Genomic DNA, 11,906 nt, shown 5'->3' on the forward strand with positions numbered 1-11,906 from the left:
GAAGTTATGTAGAGGCGCCGGCCTGGGTTTTGGAAGTTTTCTTAAAAATTTTAAGATGTGTTTCTAAACTTCTAAGCCTTCTAACGTCCCAAAAAAAGAAAATGTAATTTACAAAATGACCCAAACATGAAGTAGACATATGGGGAATGTAAAGTAATAACTATTTTAGGAGCTATCACTATCTGTTTTAAAAGCAGAGAAATAGACATTTTGAAAATTGCGAATCTTCCTAAACTTTTGGTAATTTTTTATTTTTATAAATAAAAATGAAATATTTTGATTCAAATTTACCAGTGTCATGAAGTACAATATGTGACGAAAAAACTGTCTCAGAATGGCCTGGATAAGTCAAAGCGTTTTAAAGTTATCACCACATAAAATGACACTGGTCAGATTTGCAAAAAATTGCCTGGTCCTTAAGGTGAAAAATGGCAGGGTCCTGAAGGGGTTAATTTGTTGTCATGTTTATATAAGGCTCTGTTCACACTTGCATTAATAGGTCTTTCAAAGTTTCCAGTTTTTTTTATTTTTATAATAAAACAATTTTTCGTGTTACAAATACTGGAATCTAAAAGTGTATGAATCTGTCTGGATTAACAGTGCTACCAGCCTATCTGACTTGACCATGACCATGTTTTCCCACCATCTTTGGTTGTTACTGATTTAACCTTTTCAGCCCCAGAGGGTTTTTGAGGTTTTTCACTCCTTGCCTTTTTGAGGCCATAACTTATTTATTTTTCCGTTCACATAGCTGTTTTTTGCGGGACAAGTAGCACTTTCTAATTCCACCGTTTAATATTGCATACAATGTAGTGGGAACCTGGAAAAAAAATTCCAAATGGAGTGAAATTGGAAAAATAAAACACAATTCCTCATCAGTTTTTTAGGGTTTGTTTTTACAGTATTTCCTACAGCAATACCACATGTGTATAGTTTTTATTGTGTTTTACTACAGAAAAAAATAAAAACCTGTAATTATGTGTACGGAGCTGTGTGAGGGCAAATTTGTTGTGGGTGTACTTTTCATTGATATCACTTTGGGGTGTGTATGGCTTTTTGATCACTTTTTATTTTATTAACTTTTTTGTGGGACGTTGAATCGGCCATTTTGAATTTTTTTTCCGTTTCACCATTTGCGATGCCGATAGTAGGCATGGTAGGTTTAATTGGAAAATGCAAATGTGATCGCACACTACATCCAGCACGCTGCCCTGCCTCCATGCTGGATGAGACATTGGTGTACATTTTGGCCAAAGCGTAATAAGCCACTCACCGCGTCAAGGTCGTCTCATTTGAGTGGTCCCTAACACTAGTTCCTACCTGTTTATGGGCCATGACAGCCACACAAAGTCCAGGGAATGTAGGTCAGCATGCACGCCAAGCACACTCTGCTTTTAACCCCGTCCGGTGCCATTACAGCTTTCATCGGATCCAGGGATGCAAGTACCAACATGCATGCCGAGCCCACCATATACTTCTCCTGGAGCCAAATGGCTACTGGTAGGTTCTATATAAGCAGACTCAGTTTTATACTGACTTTAAAACCAGCCTCCAGGACAGATTGACTGGTCAGGTGTGCATGACTGCATGGAGATCGCCACGCCTCCAATATATACTGCAAAGAAAAAATGTGGGGGGTTGAGTCAGCACAACCCGTATGTAGGTGCATATCACTATGGCGAAATACATATACAAACGGAAAATGCAAATGTGATCGCACACTACATCCAGCACGCTGCCCTGCCTCCATGCTGGATGAGACATTGGTGTACATTTTGGCCAAAGCGTAATAAGCCACTCACCGCGTCAAGGTCGTCTCATTTGAGTGGTCCCTAACACTAGTTCCTACCTGTTTATGGGCCATGACAGCCACACAAAGTCCAGGGAATGTAGGTCAGCATGCTTATATAGAACCTACCAGTAGCCATTTGGCTCCAGGAGAAGTATATGGTGGGCTCGGCATGCATGTTGGTACTTGCATCCCTGGATCCAATGAAAGCTGTAATGGCACCGGACGGGGTTAAAAGCAGAGTGTGCTTGGCTTGCATGCTGACCTACATTCCCTGGACTTTGTGTGGCTGTCATGGCCCATAAACAGGTAGGAACTAGTGTTAGGGACCACTTAAATGAGACGACCTTGACGCGGTGAGTGGCTTATTACGCTTTGGCCAAAATGTACACCAATGTCTCATCCAGCATGGAGGCAAATTACTGGATGTAGAGTGCTATCACATTTGTATTTTCCGTTTGTATATGTATTTCGCCATAGTGATATGCACCTACATACGGGTTGTTCTGACTCAACCCCCCACATGTTTTTTTAATTGTTTACTTATTTTTATCGACATTTTGGGGAAAGGGGGTGATTAGAATTTTTATATATATATATATTTTTTTTTTTAAAACCTCAATTTTTTTCACACTTTTTTATAGTTCCAAAACTTCACATAGGGAACTATAACGAGCAATCAGATTTCTTCTCTCACACACTATGATGCAATAGCATTGGAGCGTATGAGAAATACACTATGGCCCTGATTTATCATAGCTTCACTCCAGAATTCTGGCATCAAAAAGCCTCAAAAATAGGGCTTTTGCGACTTTTTTACACTCACTAGCACAAAATTTTTTGACTTTTTGCATTTTTACACCCAGTGGCGTAACTAGAGTGCTATGCGCCCCATCGCAAATTTTGGATTGGGGCCCCTCCCCCACGCCCTGCCCAGTCGCACACTCTGTGTCCGCAATTGTCACACCCCTGGTCCCTAATAGCCTAGTAATGCCCCCAGTAATGTCTCTTACTGCCCCCCAGTGGTGTCCCCCACAGCCCCTAGTAGTGTTCACCACTGCCCCCAATAATGTCCTCAGTAGTGCCCCCAGTAGTGCACCCCACTAGTGCCCCCCACAGTCCCTAGTAGTGTCACCTACTTCCCCCATTAGTGCTTCCCACAGCCCCTAGTAGTGTCCCCCACTGCCCCAGTAATGTCCCCAGTAGTGCCTCCCACAGCCCCTTGTAGTTTCCCCAATTGCTCACAGTCTTCATGTAACGGGGTCCAGCATTTTCACTGTACTAAATGCCGGGCCCCGTCAGAGCGCTCATCTCACCTGCGTGATATGCACCTCTCCAGTCTCTAGGCCTCCAGTATCAGGTCCCGGCGCTGCCACACTAAAACTAGTCACAAATTAAGCAGGTGGGCGGAGCTTGACGAATGTAGGTTAGGCTTCACCCACTTGCTTTATGTGTGACAAGTTTTAGTGTGGCAGCGCCGGGGCCTGATGCTAAAGGCCTAGAGACTGGAGAAGTGCATATCATACAGGTGAGATGAGCGCTCTGATGGGGCCTGGCACACTGCATCCGGTTCCCCCGATCCTTGCCAGGCAGAGCTGGAGCATACCTAGAAGCGCTTACTTCCGGATTTTTGCTCCTTCAGATCCGGTGGTCACGTTTGACAAGGCATCTGAAGAGTTAAAAGTCTGTGATCGACATTACCGCCAATTGTTCTGTCCCCACATGAAGGCGAATGAAGGTGTAACTGATAATGACTGTGTGACTGTCCTACTATCGTATCCAAGCAGTGGAGCAGACCGGACCGGCAGATGCTCAGGTTAGATGGATCCAGACGTAGACACGAGGATGCAATCAAACGTGGGTTTATTTGATCCAAGGCAGCGACATACGGTGATGCAATAATGCAGTAGCAGAGTAGATGCTGTGATGTGGATGTCTTTCCTGAGGCTAACTGCTGGTCAAAAACTGATGCCTTCACAAGCCAAGGTGTGTGTCTCCAGTCACAAAGGAATGCAGCACTGAAAAATGGCTACAGGAAGTGACAACGACCAAGGCTGCTAAAACCACGCCCAGCAGAGAAAAACTTTATTTAACAAGAACAAGGCGTGCAGCATACGAATTCCGGCCAGCAGATGGCAGAAGAGAACAATACATAGAAACAACATAGTAAAAGAAGAGATAATAATACAGTGTATGAATTTAATTTGAAAGAACAGCACACCAATCGTGGACATTAGTCCCAGGTGTCTGCTGTTCAAAACAGCAGGCATCCTGTGGCTATGGCGCCCTCTCCCGTCGCGAGTGGGTCCCATTTTTAATGTATGGCGCTGGTCAGGAAGGGATTAAAGGGGCTGTCAAAGATTTTTGATAAAAGATTTTGATATTGGTAGCCTACCCTCAGGATAGGTCATCAATATTTGAACAGTGTGGGTCCGTCTCCCAGCACCCCTGCTGACCAGCTTTTTGAAGAGGCCGTGGCACTCCGTTTAGTGCTGAGGCCCCTTCCTAGGCCAGTGATGTCATGTTAATCAGTCACATGGCCTAGGTGCTGCTCAGTCCCATCTAAATGAGTAGAGCTGAGCTGCAATACCAAACACAGACACTATACAATGGACGGCGCTGTGCTTGATAAGCCTCGGCAGGAGTGCTGGGAGTTGGACCCACACCCCTCCAAGGATAGGCCATCAGTATCAAAATCTTGGACAAACCCCTTAATGCGAGGTAGATTTTACTCCGTTATCTTGCAGTACAATAGACAAGACAAAGATGTGTGCGTGGGGAAAAATCATTGCGATCGTTGCAGATAGTGATATCGGAATGATGGTTAGACTACAAATAGGGTGAGGAAAAAGGGAGAGGACCTCAGGCGGCGTCTTGTCTCTATTCATAGTTTCTAAGGTTAAACGTCTCCCTCTTTGATTGTGTTGTCCTTAGGAAAAACTAAAGGCCCGGCCCGGGTGAATATCAATACTGCTTTAGTTGAAGACATTATCAACTTGAAAGATATTGAACAAGATATGAAAAATGTGGTTGACAGCCTTAAGGAAGACTTTAACAAAAACCTATCCATCAGAACATCCCCAGGTGAGTGCCTTTCTGCATCCACACTGTATACGATATGTGAATATCTGCAGACTACGCCATATCCATTACATTTAGAGGAAAATTCCACTATTGGACATCTCCTTGTGGGGATTTAGTCCATTGTGGGAATGGCACCCGCTGAGGTTATACCGTACAGTATATTTTCTGAATTTGAATTGCTTCAACTATATCTGAACCTGTGCATGTGCTGCCACCTTCAACCCTGAAATTGTTCATCTGCTATAGCCTACAGGGAAAAAAAATTGTGTTAATGGACATTGTTAGTTTGCAAAAATTTGGCAAGATGGCACACCCACAAGACTTGATAGGCAAGGTTTTTATCAAGCAGATATTGGTGGTGGTAGATCACTGGGAGCTATATGGAGGTGAAACCAATCAGCAACTGTGTATTCACCGCGCAACAGTAAGATACCCCTGTAGGGTGCTTCCACACTTTCGGAGAGATTTATAAAAACTAGCGTAAAGTAAAACTAGCTTATTTGCCCCTGGGAACCAATCAGATTTCTAGGTTTTTCTGCCACTCCTCTAGATGGCGCCATTCATCCTCTGAGAAATATACCGCCACCTCATCAAAGGACACAGGGATTGTCCCCAGCGCTCTGTCAGGCATCATGAACCATCTGTAGGACACACATAATGCTCCCGGTGACTGCTCCTCTCCCTGTGTGCCTGAAGCCTAACCAATCAGATTGCACCATTCATTTTCCGAAGGAGCTCTAAAAAGAAAAAAAGAAAAAAGAAGAAGTAAGGTGGAATCTGGTTGCTATAGGCATCTAAGCCAATTTTCCTTTCCTATACCAGTTTTGATAAATCTTCCCCTGTGCATATTTATTTATTCTTTTGCCAAAAAAAAGGCCTGACCTGTGTAACGTTTTTTGTAGAACGTTTTTGACCAAATAGTGTGTGTTGAGCACCTGGCGTTTTTTTTTTTTTTCTTGCATGGCTTGTGTTTTTTTTTTTTTTATATCAGAAAGTATATACCTGCCTCTGATGTTGCTTCCTCTTTAGTGCAGTATAGGAAAAATACCTTGTGATAGAAAAAGGGTGGAAAAAAACTCAAAACGGACTGCTACGTGTTTTTTTTTAGTCCACTGTGGGAATGGCACCCGCTGAGGTTATACCGTACAGTATATTTTCTAAATTTGAATTGATTCAACTATCTGAACCTGTGCATGTGCTGCCACCTTCAACCCTAAAATTGTTCATCTGCTATAGCCTACAGGAAAAAAAATGCAAAACGGACTGCTACGTGCGTTTTTTTTTTTCATGTAGGAAAAAAACCACAGATGTTTTTGGAGAGAAATCCCCAAAAAAGGAGGGAAACAATTCCAGAATCAGAGTATGCTCCAATGACAAAAAAATGGCATTGACTCACCTCAAGTGTCAAAAATGCTACTGCAATAATAATTCCCAAAGACTTCAATACAACTTGAATGGGTCCGTGAACCGTTGTCCGTCCAAAAAATAGGACAGGTCATATTTTTTTGACGGACAGGATACACGGATCACGGTCTCGGCTGCAAAACGGTGCATTTTCCGATTTTTCCACGGACCCATTGAAAGTCAATGGGTCCGCGAAAAAAAACGGGAACGGCACAACGGCCACGGATGCACACAACGGTCGTGTGCATGAGGCCTAAATAAAATGCACCAAACCTGTGTGTGAGTTCAGCCATAGAGTGGTATTTTTCACTTATGGAAGTATTATTTTCTCGCTGGGGCGGACATTAGGTAACACTTCACGCTGATTACAAGTCGGTAGACTATTGTACAGTCTATGTACGTTTTATGAAGTCACGCCTGTCTGAGATTTTTTAGATATGTTTTTTTTGCCAATCATTATCTTTAGGTGCATTTGACCACATTGTTGTAAAAACAAAAGATGGCAAATTTCCCTTGAGCCATTTAGGACAAATCACCCTGAAGTCTCCCCGGCTATTTGTCATCAACATGGCGAGTTTTCCAGAGGTAAGTCACCTTGTGATTACAGTTTTAACCCCGCTTTATTGTATTGTTTAGTCATCACAATGGACCAGACAATACTTCTCTGTGGGCAGCACAGTGTAGTGACAGACGCGCCAATTTTAGCGGGCTGTCATGTGAGTGTATTTGTGTAGTAATTTTACTTGTGCAGCACATGGCCAGCCAGGAGTCCGATGGTATTCATGATATGTGACCACTCGGTGTTGATTGAGAGGTTTCTCCCTATTAGCAGCAAGACAGAGGCACCCGTCAGCTGAAGGGTGGGGGAGCCCACATGTCGGGATTACCATTGGACCCGTTGCTGCAGCACTGGCCGTGTACTGTACAGTTTGGCATGTACGTTTTTTAAAACTACTACACTAATTATTATTATTATAATTTTTTTATAAAAGCCCGAGGAGCGTGCTTTCTACACCCGTGCAACAAAATCGTGCAGCGTGCCACACAAAAACTTGCACAAGGTTATGGTCTATCGCAGGCCCTCGCCGTAAGAGAAGGGCGCCCCAAAAACCTTTCCCAGTCCCTCCAGGCCAGAAGGCTCCTGAAAGGGACCGAGACAAAAAGAAACCCCCAGCCAAAGCCTGGAGTACGCCCAGGCAACCCTCAACTGAAGCCGAGGGTATGCCAAATCTGTGCTCCGGCCTTCACCTAGGCTGCCACCCAAGGTGTCGGCACGGAGCTTCGACTACTAGGTTTGGCCTCTCCCCGGAGGGAGAACCCAAGGGGCTTTGCAGGGGGGGTGAGGAACCGGGATGGCCACACTTTTCCCTAGACCTCTAGGGGAGTACCCATAAGGACGCCACAACCCAAGAAATCCTTGACAAACAAACGTGGAAAGTGAACACACAGTGAACAAAAAACGAAATAAATAGTGAACTACACTAATACACATACATGACAGACCACTGAAGTCAGCAGAAGAGGAACGCTAGGACTCCCCATCAGCCAGTCTGAACAACCTGAGCCACTTTACTATTGGGGAGGGACAAGAGCAGCAGTCTAGATCTGTGAAAAGACACAAGGTGGATTTTATCTGCTATGTACACCTTCAGGGGCAATTTTACTCCTTTTGGGCTAAAAATCATTTTTTCAATTGGTCTTTATTAAAAATGTTCAGCTGTTTCAGAGAGTCAAGGGTTAAAAAACAGTCTGTTTGCAAGCTGTCACTTTGTTTTCTTTGAATCCTCTCAGCTGACTGCTCATGCACAACTGAGTGTGTGCAAAATAGGAGATTTTTAGTGAAGACTAATTGAAAGGTTGCATTTTTTTCTTATTGCATTGTACATTTTCCCAATAGGCCATTATTAACAATGGTGCTCTGTTTTTCTTCTGCAGCCCTGCATGATTTCACATACATTGCCGGCTGCTCTGTCCCATGCAGAGTGAAGTGTGATGGCATGGTCTGCAGCCCTTGTACCAAATTTAAAGGGGTTGTCTCATCTGAGACAATGGGGGCATATCACTAGGATATGCCCCCATTGTCTGATAGGTGCGGGTCCCACCGCTGGAACCCGCGCCTATCTCCTAAAGAGCCCCGAAAGTGGTGGAGGGCGCACTTTGCATGCGTAGCTTCCCTCCATTCATTTATATGGAGCCACCAAAAATATCCAAGCGCTGGCTCAGCTATTTCCGTCGGGCCCATAGAAGTGAATGGGAGCGGAGGACAGTTATCCACAGTGCACTCCCGCTCACTTCTATGGGGAGAGCGCTTGGTGGTGGCCTGACTGAAGTCCTCCAGCCACCACTTTGCCCGATCCGTTCTCAATATAGGTGCAGGTCCAAGCGGTGGGGCCTGCACCTATCAGACAATGGGGGCATATCCTAGTGATTGTCTCAGATGAGAATAACCCTTTAAGTTCAACTTCAGGTATCCGTAGACTTTAATTTTGCGTTAAGGAAGTAAACGAGCAATAAAAAGTTCAATACAAAGGCGTCCATAGCCTTTTTAACCACTTCCCGACATGGATTTCAAAGATGGTGCCCGCTCTGGAGCTGACGCAGCAGAGTCCGTAATCAGCTATGTAACTTGTCCTGCAAAAAACAAGCCCTCGTACGTCTATGTGAATGGAATTATAAAAAGTCATGGCTTCTGGAAGGCAGGGAGTAAAAAATAAAAAGGAAAAAAACTGAAAATGGCAGGAAGAGGTTAATTATCTCAGAGCTCCCTGTAGTAATATATCCTGCACCTTTTGAGCTGCTGATATTTCTTACAGTGTAAAGAGGATGAATTTTCTTCCATCATTGCCGTGCTTTCTTTTATGCAGAGTGCTGATGCAGTTGTGAATGCTTTAAGACAAAGTCAGATGAACCTGAATCCAGAACTAGATGGGACCATAATCCGTGTACCAGTCCCTCCGTGAGTAATAAATGATGTCATGTGCACAATGGATAATTCCGCCATGGTGGAGCAATGTCATAATGACACCTTTTCAACTAAATGTGTGCGGTCTGAAACATCAGTTCTCTGAATATGACTGACAATGTCTTTCCTCTGATGTATCCTGTGGTGGTTTCTTGTTATACCTGTCTATTTTCTATCTAAAGGGTAACTCGAGAGCATCGGGAGAATTTGACAAAACTGGCCAAACAGCTGACAAATAAAGCAAAGGAGTCTGTACGAAAGATTCGATCTGGGGCTGTACAGGACGTTAAGAAATTTAAGACTACAGTTTCTGAAGACACAATAAAATTGATAGAAAAACAGGTAATACAATATTTTCTGGATGTGCACCTTTTAGTGTCTTTTTAGGTCCTTCATAGAGTACTTGTTAATTTGTTAATGTATATTTATAGCAGTCAGATCTAGGGTTGTTTCGGGTATCGAAATATCGATACCCAATCGATACTTTTGTACCGGTATCGATACGATACCGGGATTTGACACTTACCAATACTAGGCTGCGCTACTGCACAGCCTAGTATCAGAGAACATGGAGTGCACTGCTCTCAGCGCGCGCCATGTTCCCTCAGCAGCACAGGGGAGAAGGAGTCACTCTCTCCCTCCCCCCTGTGCTGCTGCTGCCAATGAGGAGAGAGAGGGGCGGAGGAAAGAAGAGCGCACTGCGCCACCAATGAAAATTAACGTTTAATATAGATACAGGAGGTGGGTGCCGGCGGCAGAATCATATAGCCGACACCCGGCCTCTATGACGGGGAGCTGCGATCAGCGGCAGTTAACCCCTCAGGTGCCGCACCCGAGGGGTTAACTGCCACGGATCGCAGTGCCTTGTCTGAGGCAGGGTGCCGGCTATGTGATTCTGCCGCCGGCACCTGCCTCCTGTATTAAACATTAATTATCATTGGTGGTGCAGTGCTCCATCCCCTTCCCCCACAGTATTAAAATAATTGGTGGCACAATGCGCCCCCTCAACCCCCCAGTATTAAAATCATTGGTGGCAGTGGCCACAGGGTCCCCTCCCCTCCTTTTCATTAGTGGTGCAGTGGCAGCTTTTGATCGGAGCCCCAGCAGTGTAATCCTGGTGCTCCGATCGGTTACCATGGCAGCCAGGACGCTACTGAAGCCCTGGCTGCCATGGTCGGCTCCCTGCTGCGATACTTACTTCTGAGGACGTTTGTGGTGATATCTAACATGGGGACCTTTTCTGTACTAACGGAATTATGAACATCATATCCAGAACTGTTCTGTTCAAATAACTGTTACGTTGGAACTTGTTACTAATACAGAAAAACGACAAACAAACAGTGACTACTAACTATCGACTGTACTGAGCCGCTCTACTAAAGTGTATATAACGTACTACGAGAGTTCAGCTACATAGCTGAGGACGCATAGTCATTTATTTTATTATTTTTATTGATGTTTTATTGTTAATTTATTTACAATCTATTAAAATATACGTGTATCCAGTGGTAATAGCGAGCGCCTGCTACCATTATTTCTGTAATAGTTCTTGTTGCATAAGTTACCTGTTTCTTATCAGTCGTTAGTGTTGTCGACTGTAGTTCCTCTGACTGTAATAACCTCTGATGTATTATTATACCGTTTCCATTGTAGATCCAGCAGATGGCGGATGATGTATCCGCAGAAATGGACAAACAACTGGCATCAAAGACAAAAGAGCTGCTGGAGTAGGGCTTGTGGGGAATTGGAAAGATGGGAAGTAGTCGCACATTTTCTCCGTGTGCTGGTACATGATCCATTCAGGAGAGGGTTATTCTGGATACACTGACTGATATGTGTCAGGGTGCTGCGGACTAATAACAGGCACAAATTATCACAGTCCTGATTTATCTGGAGATATATGTCTGTGAATGTATTGCAAATCTCAGATTAAAACGATTAGGAATGATGATGAAGAAACAAGAATCATGACCAGACCCTAACCCAGAGTATGAACCCACAGGCTCTGTATCTTGGAACAATTTGGTTTTTCAATTCTTGTACAGCTTTTTCTTTATACTCAATATTATATATAAGAAATAAAATGTATATAATAAAATATCACCTGCCTCTTGTTATTACTGGACCTTTGCTGTCATCAAGGTGTTAATCATTCTTCAAAGAAATGACCATCTTAGGTAGAGTGACCATTCATGGGAGTTTCAGAGAACCTGGTGAAAAATGTATTATATATTCACAAGGGTTTTCAGACATTTTGATATATATGGTGTATACTAGATGGGCAGGGGTCTGCTGATCAGCAGTTTGAAGCGGCTGCGGCCTCTTCCTAGACCAGTGATGTCACATTCATTGGTCACATGACCTAGGCGCAGATTAGTCGTATTCCAGTTAATGGGGCTGAGCTGCAATACGAAGCACAGCCACTATACAATGGACAGCGCTTGGTAAGCTGCAAGGAGGCTGCAGTGCTGATCGGATCACTGCTGTTTCCTCAAACAGCTGATTTGCAGGGGTACTGGGTGTTGGACCCCGATCGATCTATTGATGATCCGTCCTAAGGATAGATCATCATAAAATAAAACATCCCTGCAGCATGGCCCACACTTCGGCTCAAAGAACTATCTAAAGTTGTGCTTTTGGTCCATTAGGGTCACTGTAGCCTTCTAT

General features: G+C 44.1%; 1 protein-coding gene across 2 annotated transcripts in view; it reads left to right on the plus strand.

Moving 5' to 3' along the window:
* MRRF (mitochondrial ribosome recycling factor) overlaps nucleotides 1-11,340 on the plus strand; it is a 25,119-nt gene extending 13,779 nt beyond the window's left edge. For both annotated transcript variants that reach the window (XM_040442388.1, XM_040442387.1), the window contains exons 3-7: nucleotides 4,724-4,873; nucleotides 6,744-6,862; nucleotides 9,142-9,233; nucleotides 9,422-9,581; nucleotides 10,893-11,340. In XM_040442388.1, the coding sequence (XP_040298322.1) occupies nucleotides 4,724-4,873; nucleotides 6,744-6,862; nucleotides 9,142-9,233; nucleotides 9,422-9,581; nucleotides 10,893-10,970 (599 nt within the window). In that variant the 3' untranslated portion in view covers nucleotides 10,971-11,340. The remainder of the gene's footprint in view (nucleotides 1-4,723; nucleotides 4,874-6,743; nucleotides 6,863-9,141; nucleotides 9,234-9,421; nucleotides 9,582-10,892) is intronic.
* The last annotated feature ends 566 nt before the right edge of the window (nucleotides 11,341-11,906 follow it).

Source organism: Bufo bufo, chromosome 8 (genome assembly GCF_905171765.1).
Source record: "Bufo bufo chromosome 8, aBufBuf1.1, whole genome shotgun sequence".
NCBI classification, from domain to species: domain Eukaryota; kingdom Metazoa; phylum Chordata; class Amphibia; order Anura; family Bufonidae; genus Bufo; species Bufo bufo.